The sequence below is a fragment of the Ascaphus truei genome, chromosome 15, assembly GCF_040206685.1.
Source record: "Ascaphus truei isolate aAscTru1 chromosome 15, aAscTru1.hap1, whole genome shotgun sequence".
Taxonomy (NCBI): Eukaryota; Metazoa; Chordata; class Amphibia; order Anura; family Ascaphidae; genus Ascaphus; species Ascaphus truei.
The window spans coordinates 7,162,886-7,185,241 of NC_134497.1; the positions used below are offsets into that span (position 1 = coordinate 7,162,886).

General features: G+C 51.9%; 1 protein-coding gene across 1 annotated transcript in view; it reads right to left on the reverse strand.

Annotated features, from left to right (window-relative positions):
- Positions 1-22,356, reverse strand: part of LAMA5 (laminin subunit alpha 5) — a 161,139-nt gene that overhangs the window by 15,948 nt on the left and 122,835 nt on the right. Inside the window, 11 exon segments of the mRNA XM_075571418.1 lie at positions 1,009-1,163; positions 2,615-2,746; positions 4,002-4,164; positions 5,297-5,430; positions 6,779-6,932; positions 15,640-15,776; positions 17,277-17,462; positions 19,117-19,259; positions 20,284-20,463; positions 20,972-21,085; positions 21,979-22,081. Of these exon segments, the coding sequence (XP_075427533.1) occupies positions 1,009-1,163; positions 2,615-2,746; positions 4,002-4,164; positions 5,297-5,430; positions 6,779-6,932; positions 15,640-15,776; positions 17,277-17,462; positions 19,117-19,259; positions 20,284-20,463; positions 20,972-21,085; positions 21,979-22,081 (1,601 nt within the window).

Genomic DNA, 22,356 nt, shown 5'->3' on the forward strand with positions numbered 1-22,356 from the left:
TGTATATATATATATATATACTCTCAGCAATCCGGGCAAGAATGTGTATATATATATACTCAGCAATACGGGCAAGAATGTGTGTATATATATATACTCAGCAATCCGGGCAAGAATGTGTATATATATACTCAGCAATCCGGGCAAGAATGTGTATATATATATATATACTCAGCAATCCGGGCAAGAATGTGTACATATATATACTCAGCAATCCGGGCAAGAATGTGTATATATATATATATATATATATATATATATATATATATACTCAGCAATCCGGGCAAGAATGTGTATATATATATATACTCAGCAATCCGGGCAAGAATGTGTATATATATACTCAGCAATCCGGGCAAGAATGTGTATATATATACTCAGCAATCTGGGCAAGAATGTGTATATATATAATCAGCAATCCGGGCAAGAATGTGTATATATACTCAGCAATCTGAGCAAGAATGTGTATATATATATACTCAGCAATCCGGGCAAGAATGTGTGTGTATATATATATATATATATATATATATATATACTCAGCAATCCGGGCGAGAATGTGTATCTATACTCGGTAAGCCGGGCAAGACGTGAAGTCACATGATCCAGCTGCGTCATTTGATGCTTGAGACAAAGTAAGGGGGGGGGGGGGGCTGCGAGCAGTGGGGGGAGCAAGCAGTGGGCGCAGGGCAAAAAGTTTGCACACCCCTGCGGTAAAGAACCATTTCCTTTGTTGCTGGTGAAATCTACTTTCCTTCAACCTGAAGGGATGGCCCCGAGTCCTTTGTGCTGCCCGTAGGATGAATAGTTCTTTTGAAAGTTCCCTGTACTGTCCCTGAATATATTTGTATATAGTTATCATATCCCCTCTTAGCCGCCTCTTTCCTAACATGTCTTGGTGCTTGTCCGACGCACGTGGCTTGGGTTTTGTGACACACCTTATCCATGCTGTGTACAGCAGAGAGTACACTGGCAGAGTCGGGGCATACGGTTCAGGTGGGGTCTTACCTCTCGGGGATCTTGTCTGCAGGAACTCCCCCTAGGTAGAAGTAGCGAGAAGTCTCCAGGTTCCCGCTCTCGTATTCCACTTGGAAAATGGTCAGTCTCTCCAAGCGCACAAATATCCGCTTCTTCCCCGCGATAACCGCGAGAATCACCTGGATCTGGGGGCGAAACGAGAGGGCGATATTACCGACTGCAAACGCCCGCGGAATGAGAAGTTATACGCTTTGCGACGCAATGTGTGACCGAGACAGCTCAGGCTGGATAACGGAAGCAGAGGCCGTCCAAAATTGGCTTTGATATTGAAAAAAACACAGGGGGTGCTCAACTTTTCCTAAAGCCCCTCCCGCCTCCCCCAACAGGTCAGGTTTTCAAGATATCCCTGCTTCAGCCCAGGTGGCATAATCAGTCCCTGCTTCAGCACCGGTGGCTCAATCGGAGGCTCAGTCTGATTGAGCCACCTGTGCTGAAGCTGGGATATCCTGAAAACCTGGCCTGTTAGGGGGTCTTGAGGACTGGCGTTGAGACCCCAGATATAGTGTATAAACGAACACCCTGTATTTTAACCCTTACACAGCAATGCGTTACTGGCCCCTCTGGAAGTGGAAGAGTTAATGCATGCACGCTCAGGTGTGTGCGCCCAGACAGGTGTGTGCCCAGACAGGTGCGTGCCCAGACAGGTGTGTGCCCAGACAGGTGCGTGCCCAGACAGGTGTGTGTGCCCAGACAGGTGTGTGTGTGCCCAGACAGGTGTGTGTGTGCCCAGACAGGTGTGTGTGTGCCCAGACAGGTGTGTGTGTGCCCAGACAGGTGTGTGTGTGCCCAGACAGGTGTGTGTGCGCCCAGACAGGTGTGTGCGCCCAGACTGGTGTGCGTGCCCCCAGACAGGTGTGCGTGCTCCCAGACAGGTGTGTGTGCCCAGACAGGTGTGCGTGCGCCCAGACAGGTGTGCGTGCGCCCAGACAGGTGTGCGTGCCCCCAGACAGGTGTGCGTGCCCCCAGACAGGTGTGCGTGCCCCCAGACAGGTGTGCGTGCCCAGACTGGTGTGCGTGCCCAGACAGGTGTGTGTGCGCCCAGACAGGTGTGTGTGCCCAGACAGGTGTGTGTGCCCCCAGACAGGTGTGTGTGCCCAGACAGGTGTGTGTGCCCAGACAGGTGTGTGTGCCCCCAGACAGGTGTGCGTGCCCCCAGACAGGTGTGTGTGCCCAGACTGGTGTGCGTGCCCCCAGACAGGTGTGTATGCCCCCAGACAGGTGTGTGTGCCCCCAGACAGGTGTGTGTGCCCAGACAGGTGTGTGTGCCCAGACAGGTGTGTGTGCGCCCAGACAGGTGTGTGTGCGCCCAGACAGGTGTGTGTGCCCAGACAGGTGTGTGTGCGCCCAGACAGGTGTGTGTGTGCCCAGACAGGTGTGCGTGCCCCCAGACAGGTGTGTGTGCCCAGACAGGTGTGTGCGCCCAGACAGGTGTGTGTGTGCCCAGACAGGTGTGCGTGCCCCCAGACAGGTGTGCGCACCCAGAGAGGTGTCTTTACAGAATGACATCACAGCGCAGTGAGAAAGAAACTATATACTAGCAGTATATTATATACTCATGGGATGAAGGACACATTACCGCTTTAGTGGTTGCGCTGCTGACCGCGAGCACGGACGGATCCACCATAGGTTTAGCTTTCTGGAGCCCATCGTTGATGTTATAATACAGCGCCAGCTTCCCCTCCTGAACCGCCAAGCACAGAAACTGCTCCTGCAGAGTGAAACCAGAGCGGTCAACACAGATCCAACCGGCACGGGGAGCACAGATCCGATCAGGTGTGGGGATCACAGATCCGATCAGGTGTGGGGATCACAGATCCCAACCTGCTTGGGGATCACAGATCCCAACCGGCTCGGGGATCACAGATCCAACTAGTGCTGGGATCACAACTCCAACCAGTGCTGGGATCAGAGATCCAGCTGGCGCTGGGATCACAGCTCCAACCAGTGCTGGGATCAGAGATCCAACCGCCGTGGAGATAAGAGATCCGATCAGGTGCGGGGATCACAGATCCAAACCAACATGGAGATAAGAGATCCAACCAGTGCGGGGATCACAGGTAGAGATGGGCACATTTTTTTGTGGTCGGTTCCTTTGGTCCATGGATTTCCGTGGCTCAGTCTAAAAAAGGGCGATTCATCTTTTCCAGATTTTTTTTTAGCACCAACATTTCAATCCGCTCGCAGACTGCGGAATCAGCGGATTGTATCCAAGCGAGGACGGAGTGTAAGCTCTGTGGGGTAGTCTCCTTTAGGTTTATCCTGCTGCACTAATCATGATAGTTTCTTCCTGTATAGCGCGGACAGTGTACGCAGCGCTATACATAGAATTTTAGCAGGCACTGGTCCCTGCCCTGCAGAGCTTACAATCTATTATCTGGATGCACAGGGAGATAAAGTGACATGCACCAAAGTCACGAGTAGCCGACACTGGGAATAGAACCAGGTTCCCCTGATTCAAACTCAGTGTCATTGTTTCCAGAGTGAGTGTCTTTACTCGCTGAGCCTGTGCTCGCTGAGCCTGTACGCGCTGAGCCTGTGCGCGCTGAGCCTGTGCGCGCTGAGCCTGTGCGCGCTGAGCCTGTGCGCTGAGCCTGTGCGCTGAGCCTGTGCGCGCTGAGCCTGTGCGCTCTTAGCCTGTGCGCGCTGAGCCTGTGCGCGCTGAGCCTGTGCGCGCTGAGCCTGTGCGCGCTGAGCCTGTACGCGCTGAGCCTGTGCGCGCTGAGCCTGTGCGCGCTGAGCCTGTGCGCGCTGAGCCTGTGCGCTGAGCCTGTGCGCGCTGAGCCTGTGCTCGCTGAGCCTGTGCGCGCTGAGCCTGTGCGCGCTGAGCCTGTGCGCGCTGAGCCTGTGCGCGCTGAGCCTGTGCGCGCTGAGCCTGTGCGCGCTGATACATACATATAAAGCCGGGAGAAGATTGTGGCCTTGGCTCCAGGGCAGAGATGGAAGTGAAACTGCTGCTTATTTACCTCCGAATCCAGGAAAAAGAGGATCCCGTTGTACGAGACGAGGCGGACATCCTGCTCAAACCGCTTGGACGAGCCCGGCAGGTTCTCCAGTTTAATCTCCGCATATCCCGACCCGTCAAAGTAAGATCCCTCAGTCAGCCAGGGGTCGCCGGTGGATTTAGACCTGACACAAGCAGAGAGGTACGAATACTAAACAAGCACAAATGGCATGTTGGGGGGGGCTCCATTCCGCCATGTTGGGGGGGCTCCATTCCGCCATGTTGGGGTGGGGGCACCATTCCGCCATGTTGGGGGGGCTCCATTCCGCCATGTTGGGGTGGGGGCACCATTCCGCCATGTTGGGGTGGGGGCACCATTCCGCCATGTTGGGGTGGGGGCACCATTCCGCCATGTTGGGGTGGGGGCACCATTCCGCCATGTTGGGGTGGGGGCACCATTCCGCCATGTTGGGGGGCTCTATTCCACCATGTTGGGGGGCTCTATTCCGCCATGTTGGGGGGCTCTATTCCACCATGTTGGGGGGCTCTATTCCGCCATGTTGGGGGGCTCTATTCCACCATGTTGGGGGGCGGGGCAGCTTCTGGGTGGTCTTGAGCTCGCTAAACATGAGATCTAACTCTGGTTCACTAATATTAGACCTGTGCATGGAACTAAACATCACGTAGCTATAGACAGAGCTATACTAGAAGACAGAGTTGCTTGTTTGCACTCATGGTTACTATTGTATTACGCAGAGAAAGCATATCCGAAACTTTTTACAACACGTATCACTACGACTGCCCCTGGCTGCCATGAGGATGCTGCGCGCACCGCGTGGGCTAATACGCCAAAACTGCTCTTTAGAATGTTCCGTTCCCCTCAAATTCATTCATATTCAACGTACAGTTTCACTCCGTGCGCACACCACCGCGCAGTCCTATTTCAAACTTTCTAGAAAGATGGATGATAATCTGGCTGGGTCAGTACACACACACACAGCATTCTGCGCATGCGTGGACTCGGCGTCCCCTTTCTGCGCATGCGCGGAAACATGACTGCAGCCATGGAACAGAACCGCCGTATTGGCGCTTCGCCGCGAGGGTTAGGATACATTAATTATTTAGAAATGGGTCTCGGATCAGTTCTAGGATTCCCAGTATTGAGGGACATATCGCCCGAGGATACTCCATACAAGGTGTGAGCGGCTGGTCCCTCCGCAGGCGCCGCTGGAGCATTCGCACAGTTACATTGTATATGACGTGCAGTGAGACTCTGCAGGAGGTTAGTGACCGCGATGGGTGGGAGATGACCTCTACCTGGCACAGGGTTTGTCTCGGGTTGTGTCCAGCAGGAAGGTGCTCTCGAAGTCATACAAACTGATCTGCTTCTCGTTCAGGGTGTCCATCTCAATGCAGCCACGGTAGCTGGGATAATTCAACATGGCCGGCGGCTGAAGGACAGTGGAAAACAGGTTACAAGCATTACACCCAAACGCGGACTTTAAGGGCTTGATTTAGCAACATTTCCAGCTGATTGGGGTTATGATCATTGTCATTTGTGGCTGATTAGCCAACATGTTGTGTAGCGCAGTACAATGTGATTGAAAGACACCAAGAGAAAAGAATTAACATCGAAATGACGCATAACCAGTGCCGGTACGGCCCTGTGAAGCTGTCCGAGTACCGGCATCTCTTCTTTTTACAAAAAAAGCCCCGCACGTAACTGTCATGAGGTCCCTGTTCCAAAGAGCTTACTATCTAAGAGGTGGGGAGTGAAAAGAGCTCAGACGGGGATCGGTGCAGGGAGATCGGGCTAATCAGGGTGTTCCTGGGGAAGATGCGATTAGGAGGGTGTGGGAAGTGACTTTTTAGGGAACTTTTACATGAGTGAAGCAAGCGGGTGAGTGTGAGTGTGGAGAAGCAAGGGGGCGAGTGTATGGAGAAGCAAACGGGTGAGTGTGAGTATGGAGAAGCAAGGGGGCAAGTGTATGGAGAAGCAAGGGGGGAGTGTGAGAGTATGGAGAAGGGGGGCAAGTGTGAGTATGGAGAAGCAAGGTGGCGAGTGTGAGTATGGAGAAGGGGGACGAGTGAGAGTATGGAGAAGGGGGCGAGTGAAAGTATGGAGAAGGGGGTGAGTGTGAGTATGGAGAAGCAAGGTGGCGAGTGTGAGTATGGAGAAGGGGGACGAGTGAGAGTATGGAGAAGGGGGCGAGTGAAAGTATGGAGAAGGGGGTGAGTGTGAGTATGAAGAAGGGGGGCGAGTGAGACTATGGAGAAGGGGGGTGAGTGAAAGTATGGAGAAGGGAGGTGAGTGAATATGAAGAAGGGGGGTGAGTGTGAGTATGGAGAAGGGGGGTGAGTGTGAGTATGGAGAAGGGGGGGCGAGTGTGAGTATAAAGAAGGGGGACGAGAGTGAGTATGGAGAAGGGGGGTGAGTGAGAGTATGGAGAAGGGGGGTGAGTGAGAGTATGAAGAAGGGGGGCAAGTGTGAGTATGCAGAAGGGGGGGTGAGTGTGAGTATGGAGTAGCGAGTTTCACACTATTCACTTGTAAATCAACCTAGATAAGCAAGAGGTTTGCCATGAGCTGCTGCATCTCCTGGCAGAGAAGGTGTTAATGAAAGCCCCTGTAATAAGAGAGGAGAGTTTTACAGAAGAGGTCACACGAGTCTTCCTCTCCATAGTGTGTCAGCTGACTGCTAGAGCACTGAAGGCTCCTCTGGCCGGGAACACGAGACGCTGAGTAACTGCCGGAGAGTCTTTCTGCTTGTAAACCAGCGGCTCGCGTTGGTATCCGTACCGTGAACCCGGGAGGGTAACCGCCTACGTAGAACACCACCCGTTTGGGGTCCAGATTGAGCAGTCCCTGGACGCCGGCCGCGGTGCTGTCTCCTTTGATCTCGTGCAAGGATTGTTTCTCCACGAAGATGGACATCTGACCGTACTGGAGAATTCTGCAGGGGAGAAGCACCAGGGGGTGTGAGAGGGGGGCACGCACCCTACCTGCTTATTACAACACACCTTGCCACGCACCCTGCTTCAGAACATAGGCACGGAAATGGTAACCCTCCCCTGCTCCTCCGCAAAGTGTATATAACACATGCGTGATACAGAATACATCGATGATATACAATGATATTCAATATACAGCGATACATACATTATACAGAGAGATAGCAAGATATAGAGCTGAGTGGATGTTGATTCAGGGAGTAATCTGATTGCCAATATTTGGAGTCGGGAAAGAATGTATTTTCCCCATATGAGATATCATTGGATGATATAACACTGGGGGTTGTGTGTTTGCCTTCCCCTGGATCAATACACTGTAAGTACGGATATAGGATAAAGTATCTGTTGTCCAAATCAAGCATAGGTTGAACTGGATGGACGCACGTCTTTTTTCAACCTCATCTACTTTGTAACTCTAACTCTGTGACTATGTAACTGTAACTATATAACTCTGTAACTATGTAGCTCTGTGTACACGCATGCGCACACAGTAACGTGCTACAATATAAAGAAAAGGAGACAATTGCTGTAGAACGCATGAAAAATAGTGAGATCAAAATAATGAAAATTGACATTGCACCATCAAACATTAATAACCCGAACGCTTTACGAGGTCCCAGTAAGGGAGGGTAGAATGTATATATTGCACGCCAGCGGTCCCAGTAAGTGAGGATAGAATGTATATATTGCACGCCAGCGATCCCAGTAAGTGAGGGTAGGATGTATATATTGCATGCCAGCGATCCCAGTAAGTGAGGGTAGAATGTATATATTGCACGCCAGCGTTCCCAGTAAGTGAGGGTAGAATGTATATATTGCACGCCAGCGGTCCCAGTATGTGAGAGTAGAATGTATATATTGCACGCCAGCGGTCCCAGTGAGGGTAGAATGTATATATTGCACGCCAGCGGTCCCAGTAAGTGAGGGTAGAATGTATATATTGCACGCCAGCGATCCCAGTAAGTGAGGGTAGAATGTATATATTGCACGCCAGCGGCCCCAGTAAGTGAGGGTAGATGTATATATTGCACGCCAGCGGTCCCAGTAAGTGAGGGTAGAATGTATATATTGCACGCCAGCGTTCCCAGTAAGTGAGGGTGGATGTATATATTGCACGCCAGCGGTCCCAGTAAGTGAGGGTAGGATGTATATATTGCACGCCAGCGGTCCCAGTAAGTGAGGGTAGAATGTATATATTGCACGCCAGCGGTCCCAGTAAGTGAGGGTAGAATGTATATATTGCACGCCAGCGGTCCCAGTAAGCGAGGGTAGAATGTATATATTGCACGCCAGCGGTCCCAGTAAGCGAGGGTAGAATGTATATATTGCACGCCAGCGGTCCCAGTAAGTGAGGGTAGAATGTATATATTGCACGCCAGCGATCCCAGTAAGTGAGGGTAGAATGTATATATTGCACGCCAGCGGTCCCAGTAAGTGAGGGTAGGATGTATATATTGCACGCCAGCGGTCCCAGTAAGTGAGGGTGGATGTATATATTGCACGCCAGCGATCCCAGTAAGTGAGGGTAGAATGTATATATAGCACGCCAGCGATCCCAGTAAGTGAGGGTAGAATGTATATATTGCACGCCAGCGGCCCCAGTAAGTGAGGGTAGAATGTATATATTGCACGCCAGCGGTCCCAGTAAGTGAGGGTAGGATGTATATATTGCACGCCAGCGGTCCCAGTAAGTGAGGGTAGGATGTATATATTGCACGCCAGCGGCCCCAGTAAGTGAGGGTAGAATGTATATATTGCACGCCAGCGGTCCCAGTAAGTGGGTAGAATGTATATATTGCACGCCAGCGGTCCCAGTAAGTGAGGGTAGAATGTATATATTGCACGCCAGCGGTCCCAGTAAGTGAGGGTAGAATGTATATATTGCACGCCAGCGTTCCCAGTAAGTGAGGGTGGATGTATATATTGCACGCCAGCGGTCCCAGTAAGTGAGGGTAGAATGTATATATTGCACGCCAGCGGCCCCAGTAAGTGAGGGTGGATGTATATATTGCACGCCAGCGGTCCCAGTACGTGAGGGTAGGATGTATATATTGCACGCCAGCGGTCCCAGTAAGTGAGGGTAGAATGTATATATTGCACGCCAGCGGTCCCAGTAAGTGAGGGTAGGATGTATATATTGCATGCCAGCGGTCCCAGTAAGTGAGGGTAGAATGTATATATTGCACGCCAGCGTTCCCAGTAAGTGAGGGTAGGATGTATATATTGCACGCCAGCGGTCCCAGTAAGTGAGGGTAGGATGTATATATTGCACACCAGCGGTCCCAGTAAGTGAGGGTAGGATGTATATATTGCACGCCAGCGGTCCCAGTAAGTGAGGGTAGAATGTATATATTGCACGCCAGCAGTCCCAGTAAGTGAGGGTAGAATGTATATATTGCACGCCAGCGGTCCCAGTAAGTGAGGGTAGGATGTATATATTGCACGCCAGCGGTCCCAGTAAGTGAGGGTAGGATGTATATATTGCACACCAGCGGTCCCAGTAAGTGAGGGTAGGATGTATATATTGCACGCCAGCGGTCCCAGTAAGTGAGGGTAGAATGTATATATTGCACGCCAGCGGTCCCAGTATGTGAGGATAGAATGTATATATTGCACGCCAGCGTTCCCAGTAAGTGAGGGTAGGATGTATATATTGCACGCCAGCGGTCCCAGTAAGTGAGGGTAGAATGTATATATTGCACGCAAGCGGCCCCAGTAAGTGAGGGTAGAATGTATATATTGCACGCCAGCGGTCCCAGTAAGTGAGGGTAGAATGTATATATTGCACGCCAGCGGCCCCAGTAAGTGAGGGTAGAATGTATATATTGCACGCCAGCGGTCCCAGTAAGTGAGGGTAGAATGTATATATTGCACGCCAGCGGTCCCAGTAAGTGAGGGTAGGATGTATATATTGCACGCCAGCGATCCCAGTAAGTGAGGGTAGAATGTATATATTGCACGCCAGCGTTCCCAGTAAGTGAGGGTAGAATGTATATATTGCACGCCAGCGGTCCCAGTAAGTGGGTAGAATGTATATATTGCACGCCAGCGGTCCCAGTAAGTGAGGGTAGAATGTATATATTGCACGCCAGCGTTCCCAGTAAGTGAGGGTAGAATGTATATATTGCACGCCAGCGGTCCCAGTAAGTGGGTAGAATGTATATATTGCACGCCAGCGGCACCAGTAAGTGAGGGTAGAATGTATATATTGCACGCCAGCGGTCCCAGTAAGTGAGGGTAGAATGTATATATTGCACGCCAGCGGTCCCAGTAAGTGAGGGTAGAATGTATATATTGCACGCCAGCGGTCCCAGTAAGTGAGGGTAGAATGTATATATTGCACGCCAGCGGTCCCAGTAAGTGAGGGTAGAATGTATATATTGCACGCCAGCGGTCCCAGTAAGTGAGGGTAGAATGTATATATTGCACGCCAGCGGTCCCAGTAAGTGAGGGTAGAATGTATATATTGCTCGCCAGCGATCCCAGTAAGTGAGGGTAGAATGTATATATTGCACGCCAGCGGTCCCAGTAAGTGAGGGTAGAATGTATATATTGCACGCCAGCGATCCCAGTAAGTGAGGGTAGAATGTATATATTGCACGCCAGCGATCCCAGTAAGTGAGGGTAGAATGTATATATTGCACGCCAGCGGTCCCAGTAAGTGAGGGTAGAATGTATATATTGCACGCCAGCGGTCCCAGTAAGTGAGGGTAGAATGTATATATTGCACGCCAGCGGTCCCAGTAAGTGAGGGTAGAATGTATATATTGCACGCCAGCGGTCCCAGTAAGTGAGGGTAGAATGTATATATTGCACGCCAGCGGTCCCAGTAAGTGAGGGTAGAATGTATATATTGCACGCCAGCGGTCCCAGTAAGTGAGGGTAGAATGTATATATTGCACGCCAGCGGCCCCAGTAAGTGAGGGTAGAATGTATATATTGCACGCCAGCGATCCCAGTAAGTGAGGGTAGGATGTATATATTGCACGCCAGCGGTCCCAGTAAGTGAGGGTAGAATGTATATATTGCACGCCAGCGGTCCCAGTAAGTGAGGGTAGGATGTATATATTGCTCGCCAGCGATCCCAGTAAGTGAGGGTAGAATGTATATATTGCACGCCAGCGATCCCAGTAAGTGAGAATAGGATGTATATATTGCACGCCAGCGGTCCCAGTAAGTGAGGGTAGGATGTATATATTGCTCGCCAGCGATCCCAGTAAGTGAGGGTAGAATGTATATATTGCACGCCAGCGGTCCCAGTAAGTGAGGGTAGAATGTATATATTGCTCGCCAGCGGTCCCAGTAAGTGAGGGTAGAATGTATATATTGCACGCCAGCGATCCCAGTAAGTGAGGGTAGAATGTATATATTGCACGCCAGCGGTCCCAGTAAGTGAGGGTAGAATGTATATATTGCACGCCAGCGGTCCCAGTAAGTGAGGGTAGAATGTATATATTGCACGCCAGCGATCCCAGTAAGTGAGGGTAGAATGTATATATTGCACGCCAGCGGTCCCAGTAAGTGAGGGTAGGATGTATATATTGCACGCCAGCGGTCCCAGTAAGTGAGGATAGAATGTATATATTGCACGCCAGCGGTCCCAGTAAGTGAGGGTAGAATGTATATATTGCACGCCAGCGGTCCCAGTAAGTGAGGGTAGAATGTATATATTGCACGCCAGCGGCCCCAGTAAGTGAGGGTAGAATGTATATATTGCACGCCAGCGGTCCCAGTAAGTGAGGGTAGGATGTATATATTGCACGCCAGCGATCCCAGTAAGGGAGGGTAGAATGTATATATTGCACGCCAGCGGTCCCAGTAAGTGAGGGTAGAATGTATATATTGCACGCCAGCGGTCCCAGTAAGTGAGGGTAGAATGTATATATTGCACGCCAGCGGTCCCAGTAAGTGAGGGTAGAATGTATATATTGCACGCCAGCGGTCCCAGTAAGTGAGGGTAGAATGTATATATTGCACGCCAGCAGTCCCAGTAAGTGAGGGTAGAATGTATATATTGCACGCCAGCGGTCCCAGTAAGTGAGGGTAGGATGTATATATTGCACGCCAGCGGTCCCAGTAAGTGAGGGTAGAATGTATATATTGCACGCCAGCGTTCCCAGTAAGTGAGGGTAGGATGTATATATTGCACGCCAGCGGTCCCAGTAAGTGAGGGTAGAATGTATATATTGCACGCCAGCGGTCCCAGTAAGGGAGGGTAGAATGTATATATTGCACGCCAGCGGTCCCAGTAAGGGAGGGTAGAATGTATATATTGCACGCCAGCGGTCCCAGTAAGTGAGGGTAGGATGTATATATTGCACGCCAGCGGTCCCAGTAAGTGAGGATAGAATGTATATATTGCACGCCAGCGGTCCCAGTAAGTGAGGGTAGAATGTATATATTGCACGCCAGCGGTCCCAGTAAGTGAGGATAGAATGTATATATTGCACGCCAGCGGTCCCAGTAAGTGAGGGTAGAATGTATATATTGCACGCCAGCGGTCCCAGTAAGTGAGGGTAGAATGTATATATTGCACGCCAGCGTTCCCAGTAAGTGAGGGTAGAATGTATATATTGCACGCCAGCGGTCCCAGTAAGTGAGGGTAGAATGTATATATTGCACGCCAGCGGTCCCAGTAAGTGAGGGTAGAATGTATATATTGCACGCCAGCGGTCCCAGTAAGTGAGGGTAGAATGTATATATTGCACGCCAGCGATCCCAGTAAGTGAGGGTAGAATGTATATATTGCACGCCAGCGGTCCCAGTAAGTGAGGGTAGAATGTATATATTGCACGCCAGCGGTCCCAGTAAGTGAGGGTAGAATGTATATATTGCACGCCAGCGGTCCCAGTAAGTGAGGGTAGAATGTATATATTGCACGCCAGCGGTCCCAGTAAGTGAGGGTAGAATGTATATATTGCACGCCAGCGATCCCAGTAAGTGAGGGTAGAATGTATATATTGCACGCCAGCGTTCCCAGTAAGTGAGGGTAGAATGTATATATTGCACGCCAGCGGTCCCAGTAAGTGAGGGTAGAATGTATATATTGCACGCCAGCGATCCCAGTAAGTGAGGGTAGAATGTATATATTGCACGCCAGCGGTCCCAGTAAGTGAGGGTAGAATGTATATATTGCACGCCAGCAGTCCCAGTAAGTGAGGGTAGAATGTATATATTGCACGCCAGCGGTCCCAGTAAGTGAGGGTAGAATGTATATATTGCACGCCAGCGGTCCCAGTAAGTGAGGGTAGAATGTATATATTGCACGCCAGCGGTCCCAGTAAGGGAGGGTAGAATGTATATATTGCACGCCAGCGGTCCCAGTAAGTGAGGGTAGGATGTATATATTGCACGCCAGCGGTCCCAGTAAGTGAGGATAGAATGTATATATTGCACGCCAGCGGTCCCAGTAAGTGAGGGTAGAATGTATATATTGCACGCCAGCGGTCCCAGTAAGTGAGGATAGAATGTATATATTGCACGCCAGCGGTCCCAGTAAGTGAGGGTAGAATGTATATATTGCACGCCAGCGATCCCAGTATGGGTGGGTAGAATGTATATATTGCACGCCAGCGTTCCCAGTAAGTGAGGGTAGGATGTATATATTGCACGCCAGCGGTCCCAGTAAGTGAGGGTAGAATGTATATATTGCACGCCAGCGGTCCCAGTAAGTGAGGGTAGAATGTATATATTGCACGCCAGCGATCCCAGTAAGTGAGGGTAGAATGTATATATTGCACGCCAGCGGTCCCAGTAAGTGAGGGTAGAATGTATATATTGCACGCCAGCGGTCCCAGTAAGTGAGGGTAGAATGTATATATTGCACGCCAGCGGTCCCAGTAAGTGAGGGTAGAATGTATATATTGCACGCCAGCGGTCCCAGTAAGTGAGGGTAGGATGTATATATTGCACGCCAGCGGTCCCAGTAAGTGAGGGTAGAATGTATATATTGCACGCCAGCGATCCCAGTAAGTGAGGGTAGAATGTATATATTGCACGCCAGCGTTCCCAGTAAGTGAGGGTAGAATGTATATATTGCACGCCAGCGGTCCCAGTAAGTGAGGGTAGAATGTATATATTGCACGCCAGCGATCCCAGTAAGTGAGGGTAGAATGTATATATTGCACGCCAGCGGTCCCAGTAAGTGAGGGTAGAATGTATATATTGCACGCCAGCGGTCCCAGTAAGTGAGGGTAGAATGTATATATTGCACGCCAGCGGTCCCAGTAAGTGAGGGTAGAATGTATATATTGCACGCCAGCGGTCCCAGTAAGTGAGGGTAGAATGTATATATTGCACGCCAGCGGTCCCAGTAAGGGAGGGTAGAATGTATATATTGCACGCCAGCGGTCCCAGTAAGGGAGGGTAGAATGTATATATTGCACGCCAGCGGTCCCAGTAAGTGAGGGTAGAATGTATATATTGCACGCCAGCGGTCCCAGTAAGTGAGGGTAGAATGTATATATTGCACGCCAGCGGTCCCAGTAAGGGAGGGTAGAATGTATATATTGCACGCCAGCGGTCCCAGTAAGTGAGGGTAGGATGTATATATTGCACGCCAGCGGTCCCAGTAAGTGAGGGTAGAATGTATATATTGCACGCCAGCGGTCCCAGTAAGTGAGGATAGAATGTATATATTGCACGCCAGCGGTCCCAGTAAGTGAGGGTAGAATGTATATATTGCACGCCAGCGATCCCAGTAAGTGAGGGTAGAATGTATATATTGCACGCCAGCGTTCCCAGTAAGTGAGGGTAGGATGTATATATTGCACGCCAGCGGTCCCAGTAAGTGAGGGTAGAATGTATATATTGCACGCCAGCGTTCCCAGTAAGTGAGGGTAGGATGTATATATTGCACGCCAGCGGTCCCAGTAAGTGAGGGTAGAATGTATATATTGCACGCCAGCGGTCCCAGTAAGTGAGGGTAGAATGTATATATTGCACGCCAGCGATCCCAGTAAGTGAGGGTAGAATGTATATATTGCACGCCAGCGGTCCCAGTAAGTGAGGGTAGAATGTATATATTGCATGCCAGCGGTCCCAGTAAGTGAGGGTAGGATGTATATATTGCACGCCAGCGGTCCCAGTAAGTGAGGGTAGGATGTATATATTGCACGCCAGCGGTCCCAGTAAGTGAGGGTAAATGTATATATTGCACGCCAGCGGTCCCAGTAAGTGAGGGTAGGATGTATATATTGCACGCCAGCGGTCCCAGTAAGTGAGGGTAGGATGTATATATTGCACGCCAGCGTTCCCAGTAAGAGAGGGTAGAATGTATATATTGCACGCCAGCGGTCCCAGTAAGTGAGGGTAGAATGTATATATTGCACGCCAGCGGTCCCAGTAAGTGAGGGTAGAATGTATATATTGCACGCCAGCGGTCCCAGTAAGTGAGGGTAGAATGTATATATTGCACGCCAGCGATCCCAGTAAGTGAGGGTAGAATGTATATATTGCACGCCAGCGATCCCAGTAAGTGAGGGTAGAATGTATATATTGCACGCCAGCGGTCCCAGTAAGTGAGGGTAGAATGTATATATCGCACGCCAGCGGTCCCAGTATGTGAGAGTAGAATGTATATATCGCACGCCAGCGGTCCCAGTAAGTGAGGGTAGAATGTATATATTGCACGCCAGCGGTCCCAGTTACCTTTCAATGGCCACAGTGACAAACTTATCGCTGATGTCTTCGTTGGCGGAGAGGACCGTGGCCGCCTCGTCGCCCAGTTTGTAGACACACTGCACCTTGCTGTCTTTCAGCACAACCCCAAGGTAATCCCCCGTACCCTGAGGAGGAGATACACGGGGCGTCACATTTGGGAGTAACCGGCGGTAATATAATCCTGCTAATGTGTTTCATTAGAACAGGGGGGTGCTCAACTCCAGGCCTCAAGCCTCCCCAACACGTGAGGTTTTGAGGACATCCCTGCTTCAGCACAGGTGGGTCAATCAGTCCCTGCTTAAGCACAGGTTGGTCAATCAGTTCCTGCTTCAGCACAGTTGGGTCAATTAGTCCCTGCTTCAGCACAGTTGGGTCAATCAGTCCCTGTGACGGGAGACGCGCTTAATAACACATTTATATTTTGTGGGTCCTGATTGAGCAGAACAGGTTGAGCAAAATAAACTGAGATTTATTCCCTTGATAGGCAAACACACGACAACTGCAGAATAAACTTAATAATTAAACTCACGGGTAGAGAAACAGAGTATAATGTCCAGAAATGTGTAAAGCACCAGGAGATTGTCTTTCAAAATATAGTCCATTTGCAAATTGCCAAATAAATAGCCAGCCCCAATCCTTCTGTGCATGTGCAAAGTCTTTTCTGGTAGTTTTAAATGCTTGAAGAAATCAGGTAACAACAGCAACAACACAGGAATAACAGCAGGAACAACCCAGGAATGAGGGGTACATGCCTTTTTAAGGACAAGGGCCTGTGAAGTGTTACATTAGCCACATCCCATTGGCAAGAAATTATCTTCCTCCTATCAGAACCTGCCAGGTCACATGGGCAAATCCTACAGCCAGCTCAGGTAACTCTGAGCATGCTCAGTAAGCAGCTTGGTAGCACTGCTAAGTAAAAAGGGGCCACTCATTTCTGGGGACGCAATGTCTGGAGTTTGGTCCCAAGGTGTGAAATAGCCAGGATGAGTAACAGGACCTGCTACTCAGAAACATCCTGATTAAGTGACACTTTAAGAATCTGGGGTCTTTCATCTACTAGACGCATCGGCATCTCCCAACTGGGGGGGGGGGGGGGGGTCTTTCATGTATGCATAACATTTGTTCCTAAATTAGCAGTCTTAAAAGGGGAACAGCATATAAAATTAACCCCTTCATCCCCAATATGAAATAGGGGTAACCAGCCGAGCCCACTGCCTTTATTAATGCGCTGATTACCCCCATTTTCGCCACAGTCCCTGCTTGAGCCTCCGATTGAGCCACCTGTGCTGAACCTGGGATATCCTGAAAACCTGACCTGTTGGGGGGGAGGGGGCTTGAGGACTGGAGTTGAGCCCCCCTGCATGAGAAGACATCCTCTTCCACTGGTAAGGGGACAGCCCCTAGTATTCCGCAGCCGCGAGAAAGATTTGGGGGGGCTAGGAGTGGCCTTTGACCCGGACAGTGACACTGAAGTCCCAGTTAAATGGCAGATTCCATTCGTCACCGGACACAGAGAGATGTTTTCATTGTGGGGAAGTTTTATAAGGAAGACGGGGGGGGAGCCATCCCTTTCACGCCCAAAATCTTCCACCCCCAAAACCCGCGAGGATCAATAAAACGCTTACGTCCCGATGCCCCAGGAAGAGGACGAAGCGCCCCGAGCCAGCGTCCGCCTGGCGCTTCTTCTTGCTCAGCGGGTCGTGGTTCTGGATGTGGAATTTGAGGGAGGTGTATGCTGCCAGGTCCGGCAGGTTTCGGGGGGTTCTCAGCTGCACCCCAGAGCTGCCATTAAACTTCACGGGAACCTTGACCTGAGCATGAAGGGGGGAGGACAGAGAGGATGAGGGGGAGGAGAGAGAAGATGGGGGGAAGGAGAGAGAGGATGGGGGGGGGAGGAGAGGATAGGGGTGGAGGAGAGCGAGAGAGGAAAGAGGATGAGAGCGAGAGAGGAAACAGGATGAGAGTGAGAGAGAGGATGGGGTTGGAGGAGAGAGAGGGTGGGAAGGAGAGAGAAAGAGGATGGGGATGGAGGAGAGAGGATGAAGATGGGGAGGAGGGAGGGAGCGAGAGAGAGACAGAGGGAGAGAGAGACAGACAGAGAGAAACAGAGAGGCAGGGGATGAAGTAGGAGAGAGGTAGAGGATGGGGGGGAAACCTCTTTTAATTACATTTCCCTGTGCAGTGTCAGAAGCCTGGAACACTTTGCAGGGCAACAATCTGACAAAGATCAGGCCAGAGGGACGCAGAGAGGAGGCTGCAGAGAGATGCAGAAAGGAGGCTGCAGATAGGAGGCTGCAGATAGGAGGCTGCAGATAGGAGGCTGCAGAGAGGAGGCTGCAGAGAGATGCAGAGAGGAGGCTGCAGAGAGATGCAGAGAGGAGGCTGCAGAGAGGAGGCTGCAGAGAGATGGCTGCAGAGAGGAGGCTGCAGAGAGGAGGCTGCAGAGAGATGGCTGCAGAGAGGAGGCTGCAGAGAGGAGGCTGCAGAGAGGAGGCTGCAGAGAGGAGGCTGCAGAGAGGAGGCTGCAGAGAGGAGGCTGCAGAGATGAGGCTGCAGAGAGGAGGCTGCAGAGAGATGCAGAGAGGAGGCTGCAGAGAGGAGGCTGCAGAGAGGAGACTGCAGAGAGGAGACTGCAGAGAGGAGGCTGCAGAGAGGAGGCTGCATTTGAGACTGCAGAGAGGAGGCTGCAGAGAGATGCAGAGAAGTGCAGAGAGGAGGCTGCAGAGAGATGCAGAGAGGAGGCTGCAGAGAGGAGGCTACAGAGAGATGCAGAGAGGAGGCTGCAGAGAGATGCAGAGAGGAGACTGCAGGGAGGAGGCTGCAGAGAGGAGGCTGCAGAGAGATGGCTGCAGAGAGGAGGCTGCAGAGAGGAGGCTGCAGAGAGATGCAGAGAGGAGGCTGCAGAGAGGAGGCTGCAGAGAGGAGGCTGGGATGCAGTGAGGCGGCAGAGAGATACAGAGAGATGGCGGCAGAGAGATGCAGAGAGATGGCGGCAGAGTGATGGCGGCAGAGAGATGCAGAGAGATGGCGGCAGAGAGATGGCGGCAGAGAGATACAGAGAGATGGCGGCAGAGAGATGGCGGCAGAGAGATACAGAGAGATGGCGGCAGAGAGATGCAGAGAGATGGCGGCAGAGAGATGCAGAGAGATGGCGGCAGAGAGATGGCGGCAGAGAGATGCAGAGAGATGGCGGCAGAGAGATGCAGAGAGATGGCGGCAGAGAGATGGCGGCAGACCGTTGCAGAGATGGCGTCAGACCGCTGCGTAGCTGATCTGAAAGTTATTCTCTCTCTGCAGCATCGCCCATTCAAGCAACTGAAGAATTAACACTGCGGGTCTCATACAAAATCATGGACCCCACAGCTTTAAGCCTTCCGGGCCACTTGGACTTGCTGTCCTTGTGTCCCCTTCGGGCCCCGAGGTTCTCCCTTCTTTTTGTAACCGCGGCCCCTTCCTGAGACAGACCTTGCTGGCCGAGTCCCTGGCCTGGGAGATCAGCTGGCGGATGCGCTGGATACTGTCCGTGACGCTGGCGTTCTCGCTCCGCCGGTTCCCCAGTCTGTTCAGCTTGTCCAGCAGCAGCGGGATCGCGTTTTCCAGGTTAGAGACTTCGAAAGGAAAAGAAAGCGCGGGGAGTTCAGGTGCGGCCGCCGGACTGCGCTGTGCGTAGAAAGTCGCGGGAAATGCGCCAGGTTTTCCGTTCTGATCCCGTTACTCTTTGAGTAAACAAGACGCTGTCCCGGCACTCCGCCTGGGGTCTCAGCAGCGAACTCGATCCCGATTTAATAAACGCATTTTACATTTCACGAAGACCACGGGAGTGCCGGGATATCGTCTTGCTGATTGGACAGGAGATTGCGCAGGCGCCCCCCAATGGCCGATCAGCGATACTGCGACTCTTCCTTTTCTAGCCCACTTATTCTTTAATGAACAGCCCGGAGCAGACAAAAAGTAAAATACTTAGATTGCAAGCTCCCCGGGGCAGGGATTACCTTTCCCAGTGTCTGACTTTGTTTGCGTTTATTGGATTATAATTCCCTGCACTGCATTGTCTTGGTAAAGCGCCGAGTACACGGTGAGCGTTATATCAGGATATACATACACACATACATACATACATACACACACACACACACACACACACACACACACACACACACACACACTCACACTCACACTCACACTCACACTCACACTCACACATTCACACATTCACACACATACATACATACACACATACATACATACATACATACACACACACACACACACACACACACACACACACACACACACACACACACACACACACACACACACACGTGTTCTTGGCTGGGTGTAAAGATGACATTTCAGACGAGAAGACATAGAGCAAGAGGTCATGCTATGAAGATGAAGGGTGGGAAGTACGAGGAAGCACTTCTATATGGAAAGGGTGGTGGATTCATGGAACAGCCACCCAGCAGAGGTGGTTCGGGGCTACTACACTAAGGGAATTCAAAAATGTTTAAGACACACACCAGGCTATCCTACATATTAAAGAAACCTAAGGATCCACGGTGACGCGCAGGAGAACGGCCAAGCGGTTTCTATGGCAGAGACTGTTCTCCGAACACGACGCGCGGTCCTTACCGGTCGTCTTGGCGTCCGCCACGGCCCGGCTCACATCTTCATTCTGCAGGTTCCCGTACTTCTCCTTCCACAGGTCCAGGTTCTTCTTCAGGTCCGTCAGCGTGGCTTCCACCCGGTTGGCGGTGTCGTTCGCCTCCGCGGCTTTGAACTTGGCGCTCGTTATATCATCCGTTACGTTATCTGCGCCAGAGGATAATAACCCCCCCCCGGGGTGAGTTTATATACCGGAGTATCGGGGATTATTTATCACAGTCTCACGGCTGCTAAACCGCTACATTTACCAGCTGCTTTTAAAGACACGATTTCCTACATCTGGTTCTGCTTTACTAGCACGGAGACTTCCGGAAGCATACACGATCTACAGCTTTTCTGGCCCTTCGCTTCTCCGTGCAAGCTGAAGCCGAGATACCCAACCCCTGTTGTGCTGGTAACATTGTACCGGGTGAAGCTGAGATACCCAACCCCTGTTGTGCTGGTACCATTGTACCAGATGAAGCTGAGATACCCAACCCCTGTTGTGCTGGTACCATTGTACCGGATGAAGCTGAGATACCCAACCCCTGTTGTGTTGGTAACATTGTACCGGATGAAGCTGAGATACCCAACCCCTGTTGTGCTGGTACCATTGTACGGATGAAGCTGAGATACCCAACCCCTGTTGTGCTGGTAGCATTGTACCGGACGTTACCTCGCGTCAGGCTGATTTTCTCCTGGACAGATCTCAGCTCCGTCTGAAGCTCGTCCTTCTTTTTTACGTTGTCCTGAAGCCTTTTTTTGGCTTCCGCCAGTTTTCTCTTCGCATCTGTAAAAAAATCAATGTTTTAGTCCCAACCCATTGTACCAATCTGCCCCTGACTGCCCCGTCCCTCACTGCCCGCGTCCCCTCACTGCCCGCGCCCCTCACTGCCCGCGTCCCCTCACTGCCCGCGCCCCTCACAGCCCGCGTCCCTCACTGCCCGCGTCCCTCACTGCCCGCGTCCCCTCACTGCCCGCGGCCCCTCACTGCCCGCGCCCCTCACTGCCCGCGTCCCCTCACTACCCGCGCCCCTCACTGCCCGTGGCCCCTCACTGCCCGCGTCCCCTCACTGCCCGCGTCCCCTCACTGCCCGCGTCCCCTCACTGCCCACGGCCCTCACTGCCCGCGGCCCCTCACTGCCCGCGTCCCTCACTGCCCGCGTCCCTCACTGCCCGCGTCCCTCACTGCCCGCGTCCCTCACTGCCCGCGTCCCTCACTGCCCGCGTCCCTCACTGCCCGCGTCCCTCACTGCCCGCGTCCCTCACTGCCCACGTCCCTCACTGCCCGCGTCCCCTCACTGCCTGCGCCCCTCACTGCCCGCGCCCCTCACTGCCCGCGTCCCTCACTGCCCGCGTCCCTCACTGCCCGCCCCTATGCCGGGAGAATCAGAGCTCTTTCTGAAATAGGGCTGTGAAAATCACATTTAGCAGCAAAGATTCTCACCACCTAATTATGGTGGCCAGATATAAAATGGCCGCCCGGGTGTTTGCCCTCTTAGCAGCGGATCGTTGCAATAAAGCTGTACTTGGGGTACTAGTAATGTGCAGAAGGGAAGTACGCCATCACTGAAACCACTTACATTGCAGGCCCCTTGGGTAACAAGGAGTTAACAAGCCCGTCATTGCACACAGAGCCCCCTTCCCCCCCCCCCCCCCGAGAGGGAACCCCCATTTCTCACCCTCCGTTTAACTCCCTCTGAGCCTGTTTGGCGGATTCCTCCAGCTCGGACCCTTTCTTCTTTAGGTCTTTCCCCTTCTTCCCCAGCTCCTCCGAAATGACGTTCTGCAAAATAACGCCAGGGGGGGGGGGGGGTGGGAGGGGGGAGAGGAGTGAGGGGAGAGAGGGGAGGGGGGATAGAGGGAAGCAGTTGGGAGAGAGGGGGGGGGGAGAGTGTGGGAGCGAGGGGATGGGGGGAGAGAGGGGAGGGGGGGAGAGAGGGAAGCAGTTGGGAGAGAGGGGGGGGAGAGTGTGGGAGTGAAGGGGACAGAGGGGAGGGGGGGGGAGAGTGGGAAGTAGTTGGGAGAGAGGGGGGGGAGAGAGGGAAGTAGTTGGGAGAG